The 18952-nt window shown below is 51.9% G+C and overlaps 1 protein-coding gene across 1 annotated transcript in view; it reads right to left on the reverse strand.

Annotated features, from left to right (window-relative positions):
- Positions 1–235: 235 nt before the first annotated feature.
- The window catches only part of LOC134342025 (protein FAM131B-like), a 58663-nt gene continuing 39946 nt past the window's right edge, over positions 236–18952 (reverse strand). The window contains exon 7 of the mRNA XM_063039960.1: positions 236–3321. Within this exon, the coding sequence (XP_062896030.1) occupies positions 3002–3321 (320 nt within the window). The 3' untranslated portion in view covers positions 236–3001. The remainder of the gene's footprint in view (positions 3322–18952) is intronic.

The following is an 18952-nucleotide window of genomic DNA, read 5'->3' on the forward strand; positions in this document are numbered from 1 at the left end:
ACACCGGTCAGCGTACAGATCTCCCCCTGAGAGAGAGGGACTGAGAGACACCGGTCAGTGTACAGATCTCCCCCTGAGAGAGAGGGACTGAGAGACACTGGCACCTCACCTCCCCTACTCCCGTCTCCGTTTCTGACCGATTTTCTGCTGCTGTCTCGGTCTCTGAGTTTCTGTGTGTGTCCAGTCGAATATCAGTTGGCAGACAATTCCCACAACTGTGTTATTTTTTGTCCAGATTCTTTATTCCCCAACGGACACGCGCGGTGTTTCCGGCGAAATTTGGAAAACGCATCTTTGAAAAAATAACTTTTTTTTTGTCTTTTCCTTTGTTTTCATCCGATCGCCTCTCTCCGTGGGTGTTATTTTTTTTCTTTGCAAGACAATTCGGCATTCCTGGGACACGGGGGCGGTGGTGGTGCGGGGGGGGGAGGTTTTTTGGGAGAGGGCGACGGGAGTGTGCGCCCGTTTCGACATGCTGGTGAGACGAGAGAGAGATAGGTAGATCGAGAGAGGGGGAGACAGGGAGATCGAGATTGGGAGCGAGAGAGGGATAGTGGGAGAGGGACAAAGAGGAGATAGATATCGGAAGATAGAGAGAGAGAGAGACAGGCGCACACACACACACACACACACACTAACGTAGAACGTACACACCGGTGACATGCAGGGGCTCTCCCAGAGGGGGAAAAGTTTTCAGAATATTCGGACGCTCGGGCATGGGCGGATTTTTTCGTGACCTGCTCAACATCAGCAGACCCCTGTCCATCCCAGTCGTCCTGCCCGTCTTCGCTGTTCGACAGCGTCCAGTCAGCGTCTGTGTGTGTGTGTGTGAGATCATGTGAGAGTGTGTCTGTGTCTGTGTGAGCGGAGGACTGGAAGATTGCAAATGCCCCTCCACTCTTTAAGAAAGGAGGAAGGCAGCAGAAGGGAAATTATAGACCAGTTAGCCTGACCTCAGTGGCTGGGAAGACGTTCGAGTCGATTGTTAAGGAAGAGGTGATGGACTACTTGGTGACACAGGACAAGATAGGACAAAGTCAGCATGGTTTCCTTCAGGGAAAATCCTGCCTGACGAACCTGTTGAAATTCTTTGAGGAGATTACAAGTAGGAGAGATAGAGGAGGTGCAGTGGATGTTGTATATTTGGACTTTCAGAAGGCCTTTGATAAGGTGCCATACATGAGGCTGCTTACCAAGTTCAGAGCCCATGGTATTACAGGAAAGTTACGTACGTAGTTAGAGCATTGGCTGATTGGTAGGAGGGAGCGAGTGGGAATAAAAGGATCCTTTTCTGGTTGGCTGCCAGTGACTGGTGGTGTTCCACAGGGGTCGGTGTTGGGACCACTTCTTTTTATAATGTGTATCAATGATTTAGATGATAGAATAGATGGTTATTGTCAAGTTTGCAGATGATATGAGGATTGGTGGAGGGGCAGGTCGTGTTGAGGAAACGGGTAGGATACAGAAAGTCTTAGACAGATTGGGAGAACGGGCAAGAAAGTGGCAAATGAAATACAGTGTTGGAAAATGCACGGTCGTGCACTTTGGAAGTAGAAATAAATGTGTGGACTATTTTCTAAACGGGGAGAAAATCCAGGAATCGGAGATGCAGAGGGACTGGGGAGCCCTTATCCAGAACACCCTGAAGGTTAACTTGCCGGTCGAGTTGGTGGCGAGGAAGGCAAATTCAATGTTAGCATTCATTTCAAGAGATCTAGAATACCAGAGCAGGGATGTGATGTTGAGGTCTTATAAGGCACTGGTGAGGCCTCACCTTGACTGTTGTGAACAGTTTTGGGCCCCTCGTCTTAGATAAGACGTGCTGGCATTGGAGAGGGTCCAGAGGAGGTTCACAAGGATGATTCCGGGAATGAAAGGGTTATCGTATGAGGAACGTTTGATGGCTCTGGGTCTGTACTCACTGGAATTCAGAAGGATGAGGTGGGGATCTCATTGAAACCTTTCAAATGTTGAAAGGCCCAGACAGAGCAGATGTGGAGAGGTTGTTTCCCGTGGTGGGGGAGTCTAGGACACGAGGGCACAGGGGGCGTCCATTTAAAACAGAGACGCGGAGAACTCTCTTCCGCCAGGGGGTGGTGAGTTGGGGGAATTTGTTGCCAGGGGCAGCCGTGGAGGCCGGGCCGCTGGATGCATTCCAGGCAAGAGATCGGCAGGTTCCCGACTGGACGCGGCATCAGAGGTGACGGGGACCGGGGACTGAGGAGGGGAATATTTTTTTAAAAAAAAAGAACAGGACGAGCCACGATTGAATGGCCGAGCAGACTCGATGGGGTCTTTTTCTTTGTGTTTTGGTACCTCTGAGTGGTGTGTGTGTGTGTGTGTGTGTGTGTGTGTGTGTGTGTGTGTGTGTGTGTGTGGGTGCACACCGCCTGTAGCCTGCTGGACACAGTTGACCCCTAACCCTCTTCCTCCCCACCACTGGGGAGGGGAGGGGAGGGGGGGGGCAGCTCCCCATGGGATCCTCCCATGCACAGGCCCCCGGGAGAGTCTGGGGTGGGTCGGGGGTTGCATGCGGTTGAAGTGTGCGTAAAAAAGAAAGGACAACACCCGGGCCGCGTCTGGAAGTCCAGATGGGGTGGGGGCGGGGGGAGAGAAAAATCCCCCGAGTCTCGCGTCCGGCTGGCGGGGGGGGGGGGGAGGGGGGGTTGGGACGACGACGAGAATCCATGCAACAACTGGGCAGGTGAACCATGCGGGCAAGTCCGTCCTGGCGTCTGCCAGTTCGGGACGGCGGAAGACTCTTGGCGGGCGACGGCGGCCGCCCCCCGCTGTCCTGGGCGGCCGGTGGGGTGGGGGAGCCCTCGAACTGTGGCGGCGTTCCTGGGGCGGGCGACCTCCGGGGCCGGCGACGAGGGGGAAGTCCTCCGCCCTGCCTCCCTCAATCCCAACCCCTTCCTCCTACCCCGGTCTCAAACCTCAACCGCCCTCGTTACCCTCCACCCTCCCCAAACTCTCCTGCCCTTCCCCTCCCTGGCTTCCCTCACTCCTCCCTCCACCGCACCTCGCCCTCGCCCCCCTCCTCCCCCTGGCCCCCGTCCGTCTCTCCCTCGGGGGCCGCCGGCCCTCCGGCGCGGTCCGGGAGGCCCTCGGCCGGGCTCTGGCCGCCCTCCGGGGAGACGCAGGCGCTGAGGTCCGGCTGCGGGGGCCAGGAGCGGGGCAGGGCCTCGGCCAGGGCCGAGGGGGAGGGCAGGAGGGAGGGATGGCTGCCGCTGGGCTCCCAGACACCCGAGGAACCGAGGCAGTAGAGGCCTTGGGTGACCAGGTGAGGCCAGGGGTCTGTGCAGAGATGCAGAGGGCGATCTGTGGAGACAGAGAGAGAGAGAGAGTGAGTGTGGGACGGAGAGAAAAATCAAGTGAGTGTGGGAGAGAGCGAGATAGAGTGAGTGTGGGAGGGAGAGAGAGATCGAGTGAGTGTGGGAGAGAGAGATCGAGTGAGTGTGGGGGAGAGAGAGAGATAGAGTGAGTGTGGGAGGGAGAGAGAGAGATCGAGTGAGTGTGGAAGGGAGAGAGAGAGATCGAGTGAGTGTGGGACGGAGACAGAGATCGAGTGAGTGTGGAAGGGAGAGAGAGATCGAGTGAGTGTGGGAGAGAGCGAGATAGAGTGAGTGTGGAAGGGAGAGAGATGGAGTGAGTGTGGGAGAAGGAGATGGAGGAAGTCTGGCAGGGAGAGATGGAGTGAGTGTGGGAGGAAGAGAGATGGAGGGAGTGTGGGAGAAGGAGATGGAGGGAGTGTGGGAGAGAGAGATGGAGGGAGTGTGGGAGAAGGAGATGGAGGGGGTGTGGGAGAGAGATGGAGGGTGTGTGGGAGAAGGAGATGGAGGGGGTGTGGGAGGGAGAGATAGAGGAAGTGTGGGAAAGAGATGGAGGGAGTGTGGGAGAAGGAGATGGAGGGAGTGTGGGAGAAGGAGATGGAGGGAGTGTGGGAGAAGGAGATGGAGTGATTGTGGGAGAGAGAGATGGAGGGAGTGTGGGAGCGAGAGATGGAGGGAGTGTGGGGGAAGGAGATGGAGTGATTGTGGGAGCGAGAGATGGATGGAGTGTGGGAGCGAGAGATGGAGGGAGTGTGGGAGAGGGAGATGGAGGGAGTGTGAGAGAAGGAGATGGAGGGAGTGTGGGAGAGGGAGATGGAGGGAGTGTGGGAGAGAGATGGAGGGAGTGTGGGAGAAGGAGATGGAGAGAGTGTGGGAGCGAGAGATGGAGGGAGTGTGGGAGAAGGAGATGGAGTGATTGTGGGAGCGAGAGATGGATGGAGTGTGGGAGCGAGAGATGGAGGGAGTGTGGGGGAAGGAGATGCAGGGAGTGTGGGAGAAGGAAAAGGAGGGTGTGGGAGGGAGAGATGGAGGGAGTGTGGGAGAGAGATGGAGGGAGTGTGGGAGAAGGAGATGGAGGGAGTGTGGGAGAGGGAGATGGAGGGAGTATGGGAGAAGGAGATGGAGTGATTGTGGGATCGAGAGATGGATGGAGTGTGGGAGCGAGAGATGGAGGGAGTGTGGGGGAAGGAGATGGAGGGAGTGTGGAAGAAGGAGATGGAGGGAGTGTGGGAGAAGGAGACGGAGGGAGTGTGGGAGAAGGAGATGGAGGTAGTGTGGGAGAGAGAGATGGAGGGAGTGTGGGAGAAGGAGATGGAGGGAGTGTGGGAGAGAGATGGAGGGAGTGTGGGAGAAGGAGATAGAGGGAGTGTGGGAGGGAGAGACGGAGGGAGTGTGGGAGGGAGAGATGGATGGAGTGTGGGCGAAGGAGATAGAGGGAGTGTGGGAGGGAGAGACGGAGGGAGTGTGGGAGGGAGAGATGGATGGAGTGTGGGCGAAGGAGACGGAGGGAGTGTGGGAGGGAGAGATGGAGGGAGTGTGGGAGGGAGAGATGGAGGGTGTGTGGGAGAAGGAGAAGGAGGGTGTGGGAGGGAGAGATGGAGGGAGTGTGGGAGAGAGATGGAGGGAGTGTGGGAGAAGGAGATGAAGGGATAGTAGGGGAGAGAGAGATGGAGGGAGTGTGAGAGAAGGACATGGAGGGAGTGTGGGAGGGAGAGATGGATGGAGTGTGGGAGCGAGAGATGGAGGGAGTGTGGGGGAAGGAGATGGAGGGAGTGTGGGAGAGGGAGATGGAGGGAGTGTGGGAGAAGGAGACAGAGGGATTGTAGGGGAGAGACTGATGGAGAAAGTGTGAGAGAAGGAGATGGAGGGAGTATGGGAGAGAGAGACGGAGGGATTGTAGGGGAGAGAGTGATGGAGAAAGTGTGAGAGAAGGAGATGGAGGGAGTGTGGGAGAATTAGATGGAGGTTGTGGGAGGGAGAGATGGAGGGAGTGTGGGAGAGAGATGGAGGGAGTGTGGGAGAAGGAGATGGAGGGAGTGTGGGAGAGAGATGGAGGGAGTGTGGGAGAGAGATGGAGGGAGTGTGGGAGAAGAAGATGGAGGGAGTGTGGGAGAAGGAGACGGAGGGAGTGTGGGTGAAGGAGACGGAGGGAGTGTGGGAGGGAGAGATGGAGGGAGTGTGGGAGGGAGAGATGGAGGGTGTGTGGGAGAAGGAGATGGAGGGAGTGTGAGAGAAGGAGATGGAGGGAGTGTGGGAGGGAGAGATGGAGGGAGTGTGGGGGAAGGAGATGGAGGGAGTGTGGGAGAAGGAGATGGAGGGAGTGTGGGAGAAGGAGATGGAGGGAGTGTGGGATGGAGAGATGGAGGAAGTGTGGGAGGGAGAGATGGAGGGAGTGTGGGAGAAGGAGATATAGGGAGTGTGCGAGAGAGAGACGGAGGGAGTGTGGGAGGGTGAGATGGAGGGAGTGTGGGAGGGAGAGATGGAGGGAGTGTGAGAGAAGGAGATGGAGGGAGTGTGGGAGGGAAAGATGGATGGAGTGTGGGAGCGAGAGACGGAGGGAGTGTGGAGGAAGGAGATGGAGGGAGTGTGGGAGAGAGAGATGGAGGGAGTGTGGGAGTAGGAGACGGAGGGAGTGTGGGTGGGAGGGATGGAGGGAGTGTGGGAGAAGGAGATAGAGGGAGTGTGGGAGAGAGAGACGGAGGGAGTGTGGGAGGGAGAGACGGAGGGAGTGTGGGCGAAGGAGACGGAGGGAGTGTGGAAGGGAGAGATGGAGGGAGTGTGGGAGGGAGAGATGGAGGGTGTGTGGGAGAAGGAGAAGGAGGGTGTGGGAGGGAGAGATGGAGGGAGTGTGGGAGAGAGATGGAGGGAGTGTGGGAGAAGGAGATGAAGGGATTGTAGGGGAGAGAGAGATGGAGGGAGTGTGAGAGAAGGACATGGAGGGAGTGTGGGAGGGAGAGATGGATGGAGTGTGGGAGCGAGAGATGGAGGGAGTGTGGGGGAAGGAGATGCAGGGAGTGTGGGAGAAGGAGAAGGAGGGTGTGGGAGGGAGAGATGGAGGGAGTGTGGGAGAGAGATGGAGGGAGTGTGGGAGAAGGAGATGGAGGGAGTGTGGGAGAGGGAGATGGAGGGAGTATGGGAGAAGGAGATGGAGTGATTGTGGGATCGAGAGATGGAGTGTGGGGGAAGGAGATGGAGAGAGTGTGGAAGAAGGAGATGGAGGGAGTGTGGGGGAAGGAGATGGAGAGAGTGTGGAAGAAGGAGATGGAGGTAGTGTGGGAGAGAGAGATGGAGTGTGGGAGAGAGAGATGGAGGGAGTGTGAGAGAAGGAGATGGAGGGAGTGTGGGAGGGAAAGATGGATGGAGTGTGGGAGCGAGAGATGGAGGGAGTGTGGGAGAAGGAGATGGAGGGAGTGTGGGAGAGAGATGGAGGGAGTGTGGGAGAAAGAGACGGAGGGAGTGTGGGTGGGAGGGATGGAGGGAGTGTGGGAGAAGGAGATAGAGGGAGTGTGGGAGGGAGAGACGGAGGGAGTGTGGGAGGGAGAGATGGATGGAGTGTGGGCGAAGGAGACGGAGGGAGTGTGGGAGGGAGAGATGGAGGGAGTGTGGGAGGGAGAGATGGAGGGTGTGTGGGAGAAGGAGAAGGAGGGTGTGGGAGGGAGAGATGGAGGGAGTGTGGGAGAGAGATGGAGGGAGTGTGGGAGAAGGAGATGAAGGGATTGTAGGGGAGAGAGAGATGGAGGGAGTGTGAGAGAAGGACATGGAGGGAGTGTGGGAGGGAGAGATGGATGGAGTGTGGGAGCGAGAGATGGAGGGAGTGTGGGGGAAGGAGATGGAGGGAGTGTGGGAGAGGGAGATGGAGGGAGTGTGGGAGAAGGAGACAGAGGGAATGTAGGGGAGAGAGTGATGGAGAAAGTGTGAGAGAAGGAGATGGAGTGTGGGAGAGAGAGATGGAGGGAGTGTGGGAGAAGGAGATGGAGGGATTGTAGGGGAGAGAGAGATGGAGGGAGTGTGAGAGAAGGACATGGAGGGAGTGTGGGAGGGAGAGATGGATGGAGTGTGGGAGTGAGAGATGGAGGGAGTGTGGGAGAAGGAGACAGAGGGATTGTAGGGGAGAGAGTGATGGAGAAAGTGTGAGAGAAGGAGATGGAGGGAGTGTGGGAGAGAGAGACGGAGGGATTGTAGGGGAGAGAGTGATGGAGAAAGTGTGAGAGAAGGAGATGGAGGGAGTGTGGGAGAATTAGATGGAGGTTGTGGGAGGGAGAGATGGAGGGAGTGTGGGAGAGAGATGGAGGGAGTGTGGGAGAAGGAGATGGAGGGAGTGTGGGAGAAGGAGACGGAGGGAGTGTGGGCGAAGGAGACGGAGGGAGTGTGGGAGGGAGAGATGGAGGGAGTGTGGGAGGGAGAGATGGAGGGTGTGTGGGAGAAGGAGATGGAGGGGGTGTGGGAGGGAGAGATGGAGGGAGTGTGAGAGAAGGAGATGGAGGGAGTGTGAGAGAAGGAGATGGAGGGAGTGTGGGAGAATTAGATGGAGGTTGTGGGAGGGAGAGATGGAGGGAGTGTGGGAGAAGGAGACGGAGGGAGTGTGGGCGAAGGAGACGGAGGGAGTGTGGGAGGGAGAGAGGGAGGGAGTGTGGGAGGGAGAGAGGGAGGGAGTGTGGGAGGGAGAGATGGAGGGTGTGTGGGAGAAGGAGATGGAGGGGGTGTGGGAGGGAGAGAGGGAGGGAGTGTGAGGGAGAGATGGAGGGAGTGTGAGAGAAGGAGATGGAGGGAGTGTGGGAGGGAGAGATGGAGAGAGTGTGGGGGAAGGAGATGGAGGGAGTGTGGGAGAAGGAGATGGAGGGAGTGTGGGAGGGAGAGATGGAGAGAGTGTGGGGGAAGGAGATGGAGGGAGTGTGGGAGAAGGAGATGGAGGGAGTGTGGGATGGAGAGATGGAGGAAGTGTGGGAGGGAGAGATGGAGGGAGTGTGGGAGAAGGAGATATAGGGAGTGTGCGAGAGAGAGACGGAGGGAGTGTGGGAGGGTGAGATGGAGGGAGTGTGGGAGGGAGAGATGGAGGGAGTGTGAGGGAAGGAGATGGAGGGAGTGTGGGAGGGAAAGATGGATGGAGTGTGGGAGCGAGAGACGGAGGGAGTGTGGAGGAAGGAGATGGAGGGAGTGTGGGAGAGAGAGATGGAGGGAGTGTGGGAGTAGGAGACGGAGGGAGTGTGGGTGGGAGGGATGGAGGGAGTGTGGGAGAAGGAGATAGAGGGAGTGTGGGAGAGAGAGACGGAGGGAGTGTGGGAGGGAGAGACGGAGGGAGTGTGGGCGAAGGAGACGGAGGGAGTGTGGAAGGGAGAGATGGAGGGAGTGTGGGAGGGAGAGATGGAGGGTGTGTGGGAGAAGGAGAAGGAGGGTGTGGGAGGGAGAGATGGAGGGAGTGTGGGAGAGAGATGGAGGGAGTGTGGGAGAGGGAGATGGAGGGAGTGTGGGAGAGAGATGGAGGGAGTGTGGGAGAAGGAGATGGAGGGAGTGTGGGAGAGGGAGATGGAGGGAGTGTGGGAGAAGGAGATGGAGTGATTGTGGGAGCGAGAGATGGATGGAGTGTGGGGGAAGGAGATGGAGGGAGTGTGGGAGAAGGAGACGGAGGGATTGTAGGGGAGAGAGTGATGGAGAAAGTGTGAGAGAAGGAGATGGAGGGAGTGTGGGAGAGAGATGGAGGGAGTGTGGGAGAAGGAGATGGAGGGATTGTAGGGGATAGAGAGATGGAGGGAGTGTGAGAGAAGGACATGGAGGGAGTGTGGGAGGGAGAGATGGATGGAGTGTGGGAGCGAGAGATGGAGGGAGTGTGGGAGAGAGATGGAGGGAGTGTGGGAGAAGGAGATGGAGGGAGTGTGGGAGAGAGAGAAGGAGGGAGTGTGGGAGAGAGAGACGGAGGGATTGTAGGGGAGAGAGTGATGGAGAAAGTGTGAGAGAAGGAGATGGAGGGAGTGTGGGAGGGAGAGATGGATGGAGTGTGGGAGAGAGAGATGGAGGGAGTGTGGGAGAGAGAGATGGAGGGAGTGTGGGAGAGAGAGAAGGAGGGAGTGTGGGAGAGAGAGACGGAGGGATTGTAGGGGAGAGAGTGATGGAGAAAGTGTGAGAGAAGGAGATGGAGGGAGTGTGGGAGAATTAGATGGAGGTTGTGGGAGGGAAAGATGGAGGGAGTGTGGGAGAGAGATGGAGGGAGTGTGGGAGAAGGAGATGGAGGGAGTGCGGGAAGGGTTAGTAGGAAGCTGTAAGCCGTGACAACGTTACGATTGTTAGTATTGGAGGTCGGTCGTAGGGGATTCGTAGCCCGTTCTTTAGTTAGAGCCTTCAGCATTTTGGACATTGAGAGAGAGGGGAAGAGGAGAGCCATCCGCATTACCACAGATGCGGCAGAGAGGGCCTCAAGATGGCTGTGGTTCAGAAGAGGGGAGCCATGGAGTCATAAGTAGCTAGCTATCTGGACACAAGCTGGGGTCAGATCAGCCCCGGCTGGGTCACCTGGAGGAGGCTGTATGATGCTGAAAGACCCGAAACACCCGATGATTCGAGGAACATCACCGAAGATGTGTCCAGAAGCATCAGTAGATGTATGTACACAGCTGACAGACTAATACAAGAAGATACGGAGATTTGATCATTATTGCATATTATTGGTTTCCTTTTGAAAGGAGATCTGTGGTTTAATGATCACTCGGACACTCGACTGAGAAAAGAAGATAAAGGGATTTGTTTCTTTACCCTAACATCTGGTTTGATGTTTTTTTTGGTTTCTTTTTTAATTAACTAATTGGTAGTTTTTTTCCTACTCATGGGGCTTCTTTATATATATATATTTATTTAGGGGAGGGTTCAATTACTTATTATTAATTAGTATTGTTCAAAATTTAGCTGGGTTAAATATGCTATTAGCTCTTTCTCTGCTTATTAGTCATAGTCATACTTTATTGATCCCGCGGGAAATTGGTTTTCGTTACAGTTGCACCATAAATAATAGTAATAGAACCATAAATAGTTAAATAGTTAAATAAGTCCAGGACCAGCCTATTGGCTCAGGGTGTCTGACCCTCCAAGGGAGGAGTTGTAAAGTTTGATGGCCACAGGCAGGAATGACTTCCTATGACGCTCTGTGTTGCATCTCGGTGGAAGGAGTCTCTGGCTGAATGTACTCCTGTGCCCACCCAGTACATTATGTAGTGGATGGGAGACATTGTCCAAGATGGCATGCAACTTAGACAGCATCCTCTTTTCAGACACCACCGTCAGAGAGTCCAGTTCCATCCCCACAACATCACTGGCCTTACGAATGAGTTAGTTGATTCTGTTGATGTCTGCTACCCTCAGCCTGCTGCCCCAGCACACAACAGCAAACATGATAGCACTGGCCACCACAGACTCGTAGAACATCCTCAGCATCGTCCGGCAGATGTTAAAGGACCTCAGTCTCCTCAGGAAATAGAGACGGCTCTGACCCTTCTTGTAGACAGCCTCAGTGTTCTTTGACCAGTCCAGTTTATTGTCAATTCGTATCCCCAGGTATTTGTAATCCTCCACCATGTCCACACTGACCCCCTGGATGGAAACAGGGGTCACCGGTACCTTAGCCCTCCTCAGGTCCACCACCAGCTCCTTAGTCTTTTTCACATTAAGATAATTCTGCTCACACCGTGTGACAAAGTTTCCTACCGTAGCCCTGTACTCAGTCTCATCTCCCTTGCTGATGCATCTGACTATGGCAGAGACATCAGAAAACTTCTGAGGATGACAAGACTCTGTGCAGTAGTTGAAGTCCGAGGTGTAAATGGTGAAGAGAAAGGGAGACAAGACAGTCCCCTGTGGAGCCCCAGTGCTGCTGATCACTCTGTCGGACACACAGTGTTGCAAGCACACGTACTGTGGTCTGCCAGTCAGGTAATCAAGAATTTTTATTGTTGATTACCTGACTGGTAAAAAGTTTTATAACTAAAATTAAAGTTTTTTTTTTAGGGATTTAACGTTAAACTTAAAAATGGCGCTGTTTTTTTCCAAGTTGCATGCCATCTTGGACAATGTCTCCCATCCACTACATAATGTACTAGTTGGACACAGGAGTACATTCAGCCAGAGACTCATTCCACCGAGATGCAACACAGAGCGTCATAGGAAGTCATTCCTGCCTGGGCCATTTCAGAAAGGTATTAATTCTTTTTTGGATTTGTTTAAAGAAGATATATTGATGTCTTTTGAACAATTAGTTGATAAATATTCTCTTTCACACTCACACTTTTTACAATACCTTCAAGTTAGACATTTCTTACAAAAATATTTTAAGTAATTTGCCTTACATACTGGAGGCTCAATTTCCCTCGGGATCAATAAAGCATATCTATCTATCTAGGCTGACCTGTTAGATACTATTAAGAGTATGAACCCTTCGATCAAGGGTTCTATTGGAAGAATTTATAATCTATTATTACAACGGGATAAGCGTCCTTTATCTAAGATTAAACAGGATTGGGAAAAGGAACTCAATTTGACTTTTATGACGGAGGATTGGACGCTAGTTAACTCCTCTTCGATCAGCTCTGGTCATTCACCGATTCAATTTAAAATTGTACATCGTTACCATTTGACGAAGGAGAGACCGTCCGAAATATTTCCCAGTGTTGATAGTTTATTGCGATAGATGTAAAACTGAGACAGCTACACTGACACACACGTTTTGGTCTTTGTTCTGTACTGGAACAGTTCTGGAAGTCAGTTTTTTCGACAATTTCTAAAGCACTTAAAATTAATTTTTTCTTTTATAGGCATCCGCTAGTCTCGTGAGACCATGGATTTGCATCTCGGAAGGTTTCCAGGGCGCAGGCCTGGGCAAGGTTGTATGGAAGACGGGCAGTTGCCCATGCAGCAAGTCTCCCCTCTCTCTACGCCACCGATGTTGCCCAAGGGAAGGGCATTAGGACCCATACAGCTTGGCACCGGTGTCGTCGCAGAGCAATGTGTGATTAAGTGCCTTGCTCAAGGACACAACACGCTGCCTCGGCTAAGGCTCGAACTAGCGACCTTCAGATCACTAGACGAACACTTTAACCACTTGGCCACGTGCCAACACAAAAAATTAATATTACAACCTAACAAATTAACTGAGCTTTTTGGAATAATTCCTCAAAATATCCAGGATATCTCTGTGTCTGACCAACACGTTATTGCATATGTTACATTGATAGCTAGGAGGGCCATGTTGTTGAAGTGGAAGGAGACATCAGCTCCCACTTTGTCACAATGGTTCTCTCAAGTGATGCTTGGAGAAAATTAGAAGTCGAACCTTTGAACCTTTATTTGATTTTGAGAAAAGGTGGGGTTCGTTTGCTCGTTATTATCATTTGAGTTAATTGATAGGTTTCCTCCACGATCTAATCGTAAATTTTTGGTATTATTTTTTCTTTTTGCTGGTGGTTTGATGTTTATCTTTAGAAGCTTTTTGTGTGACTCGTGGCTCTGGGGTTGTACACCTAATGGGTTCCCCCCCCACACACACACTTTTTCTGCTTAGTAGGGTTTTTTTATTACTGTATCACAAACATTTTTCAATCTTTAAAATAATGTTTTTTTTCCCCTTCAGACACTGTAAGTGTAGCTTACTTCGATGGACTGGTGTTATTTCTGAATAATATAATTATAAGATTTGAAAAGAAGAGAGTGTGGGGGGAGAGAGAATGATGGACGGAGTGTGGGACGGAGTGAGAGATGGAGGGAGTGTGGGAGGAAGACAGATGGAGAGAATGATGGACGGAGTGTGGGAGGGAGTGAGAGATGGAGGGAGTGTGGGAGGAAGACAGATGGAGAGAATGATGGACGGAGTGTGGGAGGGAGTGACAGATGGAGGGAGTGTGGGAGGAAGACAGATGGAGAGAATGAGGGACGGAGTGTGGGAGGGAGTGAGAGATGGAGGGAGTGTGGGAGGAAGACAGATGGAGAGAATGATGGACGGAGTGTGGAAGGGAGTGAGAGATGGAGGGAGTGTGGGAGGAAGACAGATGGAGAGAATGATGGATGGAGTGTGGGAGGGAGTGAGAGATGGAGGGAGTGTGGGAGGAAGACAGATGGAGAGAATGATGGACGGAGTGTGGGAGGGAGTGAGAGATGGAGGGAGTGTGGGAGGAAGACAGGTGGAGAGAATGAGGGAGGGAGAGAAAGATGCAGTGAGATTGGTAGGGAGTAATTATCCACTTTGGTGGCAAGAACAGGAAAACAGACTATTATCTGAATGGTGGCCGATTAGGAAAAGGGGAGGTGCAACGAGACCTGGGTGTCATTATACACCAGTCATTGAAAGTGGGCATGCAGGTACAGCAGGCGGTGAAAAAGGCGAATGGTATGCTGGCATTTATAGCGAGAGGATTCGAGTACAGGAGCAGGGAGGTACTACTGCAGTTGTACAAGGCCTTGGTGAGACCACACCTGGAGTATTGTGTGCAGTTTTGGTCCCCTAATCTGAGGAAAGACATCCTTGCCATAGAGGGAGTACAAAGAAGGTTCACCAGATTGATTCCTGGGATGGCAGGACTTTCATATGAAGAAAGACTGGATGAACTGGGCTTGTACTCGTTGGTTTTCAGAAGATTGAGGGGGGATCTGATTGAAACGTATAAGATCCTAAAGGGATTGGACAGGCTAGATGCAGGAAGATTGTTCCCGATGTTGGGAAAGTCCAGAACGAGGGGTCACAGTTTGAGGATAGAGGGGAAGCCTTTTAGGACCGAGATTAGGAAAAACTTCTTCACACAGAGAGTGGTGAATCTGTGGAATTCTCTGCCACAGGAAACAGTTGAGGCCAGTTCATTGGCTATATTTAAGAGGGAGTTAGATATGGCCCTTGTGGCTAAAGGGATCAGGGGGTACGGAGGGAAGGCTGGGGCGGGTTTCTGAGTTGGATGATCGGCCATGATCATACTGAATGGCGGTGCAGGCTCGAAGGGCCGAATGGCCTACTCCTGCACCTATTTTCTATGTTTCTAGACAAGTTAGAAAAGTGTTTCATTGGAGTAAGGGGAATTATGAGGCTATCAAGCAGAAAATTGGAAACATATTCTCAGGGAAAAGTATGGAAGGAATGTGGCAAATGTTCACGGGATATTTGAGTGGAGTTCTGCACAGGTACGTTCCAATGAGACAGGGAAGTTATGGTAAGGTACAGGAACCGTGGTGTACAAAGGCTGTAATAAATCTAGCCAAGAAGAAAAAGAAAAGCTTACAAAAGGTTCAGAGAGCTAGGTAATGTTAGAAATCTAGAAGATTATAAGGCTAATAGGAAGGAGTTTAAGAAGGAAATGAGAGAGCCAGAAGGGGCCATGAGAATCCCTTGGCGGACATGATTACGGAAAACCCCAAGGCATTCTACAAGTATGTGAAAAGCAAGAGGATAAGACATGAGAGAATAGGACCAATCAAGTGTGACAGTGGAAAAGTGTGTATGGAACCGGGGGAAATAGCAGAGGTACTTAATGAATACTTTACTTCACCATGGAAAAGGATCTTGATGATTGTAGGGATGACTTAGTGATGATCATACTGAATGGCGGTGCAGGCTCGAAGGGCCGAATGGCCTACTCCTGCACCTATTTTCTATGTTTCAATGTTTCTTTGAGAGAGATTGAGTGTGGCAGGGAGTGAGATGGAGTGAATATGGGAGGGGGAGAGAGATAGAGTGAGTGCAGGAGAGAGAGAGATACAGAACGTGTGGGAGAGAGATGGACTGAGTGTGGTGGGAGACAGAGCGAATGAGTATTGGAGAGAGGGATGGAGTGAGTGTCGGCGCAAGAAGGAGATGGAGAGAGTGTGGGAGAGAGAGAGAGGGTGCGGGAGGGAGAGAGATGGAGTGGTTGTGGGTGGGAGAGATGGAAGGAGTGTGGGAGACAGAGTGTAGGAGGGAGAGAGCTACGGAGAGAATCGGATGGGGGAGAGAGAGAGATGACGAGGGTGTGGGGGGAGAAATAATGATGGAAGGAGTGTGGGAGGGAGAGAGAGAGATGGAGTTAGTGCGCGAGAGCGAGAGAGAAATGGAGAGAACGTGGGAAAGGAGAGGGAGAGAGACCTGGGGAGTGTGGGAGGGACCAAGAGAGATGAAGTGATTGTGGGAGGGAGAGAGAGTGAGATGGAGGGAGTGAGTGTGGGAGGGAGGGAGATGGGGAAAGTGTGGGAGGGAGAGAATGGAGAGTGTGGGAAAGAGAGATGGAGAGAATGTGGGAGTGAAAGAGAGAGATGGAGAGAATGTGGAAGGAAAAGAAAGAGATGGAGTGTGGGAGGGGGAGAGAGAGAGATGGACAGAGTGTGGGAGAGAGAAAGATGGAGTGTGAGAGGGAGAGGGATGGAGTGAGTGTGGGAGAGAGAGATGGAGAGAGTGTGGGAGGGAGAGGGAAATGAAGAGAGTGTGGGAAAGAAGAGAAAGAGATATGGGGAGTCTGAGAGGGAGAGAGAGATGGTGTGAATGTGGGGGCGGGAGAGAGATGGAGTGTGGAAGGGTGGGAGAGAGAGATGGCGTGAATGAGGAAGAGAGATGGGAGTGAGTGTGGGAGGGAGAGGTATCGACAGAGTGGTCTGGGGCAGACTGGTAGGGCTTTGGCTCACGGGCTTCGGTGAGTTAGGTGGGTAGGCGGACTTTGTCTTTGGTTGTTCTTTACGTGTATTTCAGGAACAGCAATCACATCGGCAGGGTTGATATTTTGCTCTGGCTGTCGGACGCGGGAGTCCCGGGGATCTTCCCGTCTCCCCGGCGGCCGCCTCTGCCCCCGGTGGCCCGCGATCCAGCTCAACGTTCGCGTTGGGGATCTGGAGAGCCGCGGCTCGACGACCGACAGCTCGTTCGGGAGGGCGAGCAGGAGACGGACAGGAGCTACAGGGAGTTGGTCACCCCCAGGCAGCTCGATCAGACGTATTAATGTGCGGCTGAGAGACTGGTGCAGGGGGCAGAGCTTCAGATTCCCGGATCGTTGGGGCCTCTGATGGGGAGGTACGACCTATATAACCAGATAACAATCACAGCACGGAAACAGGCCATCTCGGCCCTTCTAGTCCGTGCCGAACTCTAACTCTCACCCAGCCCCACCGACCTGCACTCAGCCCGTAACCCTCCATTCCTTTCCTGTCCATATATCTATCCAATTTAACTTTAAACGACAACATCGAACCTGCCCCAACCACTTCTCGTTCCACACAGCCACCACTCTCTGAGTAAAGAAGTTCCCCCTCGTGTTACCCCTAAACTTTTGCCCCTTAACTCTCAACTCATGTCCTCTTGTTTGAATCTCCCCCATTCTCAATGGAAAAAGCCTATCCACGTCAACTCTATCTATCCCCCTCGTAATTTTAAACACCTCTATCAAGTCCCCCCTCAACCTTCTACGCTCCAAAGACTAAAGACCCAACTTGTTCAACCTTTCTCTGTAACTCAGGAGATGAAACCCAGGCAACATTTTAGTAAATCTCCTCTGTACTCTCTCAATTTTATTGACATCTTTCCTATAATTCAGTGACCAGAACTGTACACAATACTCCAAATTTGGCCTCACCAATGCCTTGTACAATTTCAACATTACATCCCAACTCCTATACTCAATGCTCTGATTAATGAATGCCAGCATACCAAAAGCTTTCTTCACCACCTGATCCACATGAGATTCCACCTTCAGGGAACTATGCACCATTATTCCTAGATCCCTCTGTTCTACTGCATTCCTCAATGCCCTACCATTTACCATGTATGTCCTATTTTGATTATTCCTACCAAAATGTAGCACCTCACATTTATCAGCATTAAACTGCATCTGCCATCTTTCAGCCCACTCTTCCAACTGGCCTAAATCTCTCCGCAACCTGTACAAAAAGGATGGGTTACACCTGAACCCAAAGGGCAATATCCTAGCGGGCAGATTTAATAGAACTGTTGGGGAGGGTTTAAACTAATTTTTGCAGGGGGATGGGGAAGGGGAAAACGGAAATAAATCAAAGATAGCATGCAACAGAGATGCTGGAAAGGACAGGCAGGAGATGAGGCATAATCACAGCCAGTGGGATGAGTTAGAGGGCAATAGAGGCGTGGTGCTGTTAAAACAGAAAGCAACAAATACCGGTCTGAGAGTGTCGTGTTTGAATGCACGCAGCATAAGGAATAAAATGGACGATCTTGAAACTCATCTACAGATTGGCAAGTATGACGTTGTGGCCATCTCTGAAACGTGGCGAAAGGACGGCTGCCATTGGGAGCTGAACGTCCAAGGATAAACGGTGTATCGGAAAGATAGGTTAGTAGGCCGAGGGGGTGTTGTGGCTCTGTGTATAAGAAATAATATTAAATCATTGGAAAGAAATGACAGGGGATTGGAATCGAGGCTCTGTGGGTTGAGTTAAGAAATGGCAAGGGTAAAAGGACCCTAATGGCAGTTGTATACAGGCCTCCAAACAGCAGCTGGGATGTGGATTACAAATTACAGTAGGAGATAGAATAGGCGTGTCAGAAGGGCAATGTCATGATAATGGTTGGGGAATTGAACATGAAAGTGGATTGGGAGAACCAGATCAGTACTGGATCTCAAGAGAGAGAATTTGTAGAATGTCTAAGGGGTTTAGAACAACTTGTTGTTGAGCCCACTAGGGGATCGGCTGTGCTGGATTGGGTGTTGTGCAATGATATGGAGGTGATAAGAGAGCTTAAGGTTAAGGAACCCTTGGGGAACAGTGATCACAACGCGATCGAGTTCACTTTGAAATTTGAGGAGGAGAAACGAAATTCCGATGTGTCGGTATTTCAGTGGAATAAAGGAAATTACAATGGCTTGGGAGGGGAACGGGCCAAGGTTGACTGGAAAGGGACACCAGCAGAGCAGCGATGGCCGGAGTTTCTGCGAAAAAATGAGGGGAGTGCAAGACAGATATATTCCAAAGAAGAAGAAATTTTCAAAGGGAAGAGGGACACTACCGTGGCTGACAAGTGAAGTCAGAGCCAAAGTAAAAGCAAAAGAGAGGATATACAAGGAAGCCAGGGCTAGTGGGAAGATGGACGACTGGGAAGCTTTTAAAAACTTGCAGAAGGAAACTAAGAAGGTCATTAGGAAGGAAAAGATGGATTATGAGAGGAAGCTGGTGACTAATATCAAAGATGATACCAAAAGATTTTTTAAGTATATAAAGGGTAAAAGAGAGTCGAGGGTAGATATAGGACCAATAGACAATGACGCTGGAGATACTGTAATGAGAGATGCAGAGATGGAAGAGGAACTGAAGGAGTATTTTTCATCAGTCTCCACAGTGGAAGACGTCTGCAGTATACCGGACTTTCAAGAGTGTCAGGGAAGTGAAGTTTGTGCCGTGAAAATTACGACTGAGAAGGTGCTCAGGAAGTTTAATGGTCTGAGGGTGGATAAATCTCCTGGACCTGATGGAATGCACCCTCGGGTTCTGAAGGAAGTAGCTGGAGAGATTGTGGAGGCATTAACAACGATATTTCAAGAATCGATAGATTCTGGCATTGTACCAGATGACTGTAAAATTGCAAATGTTACTCTGCTATTTAAGATGGGTAGGAGGCAACAGACAGGAAACTCTAGACCTGTTAGCCTGACATCAGTGGTTGGGAAGTT

Source organism: Mobula hypostoma, unplaced genomic scaffold (assembly GCF_963921235.1).
Source record: "Mobula hypostoma unplaced genomic scaffold, sMobHyp1.1 scaffold_171, whole genome shotgun sequence".
NCBI lineage: Eukaryota > Metazoa > Chordata > Chondrichthyes > Myliobatiformes > Myliobatidae > Mobula > Mobula hypostoma.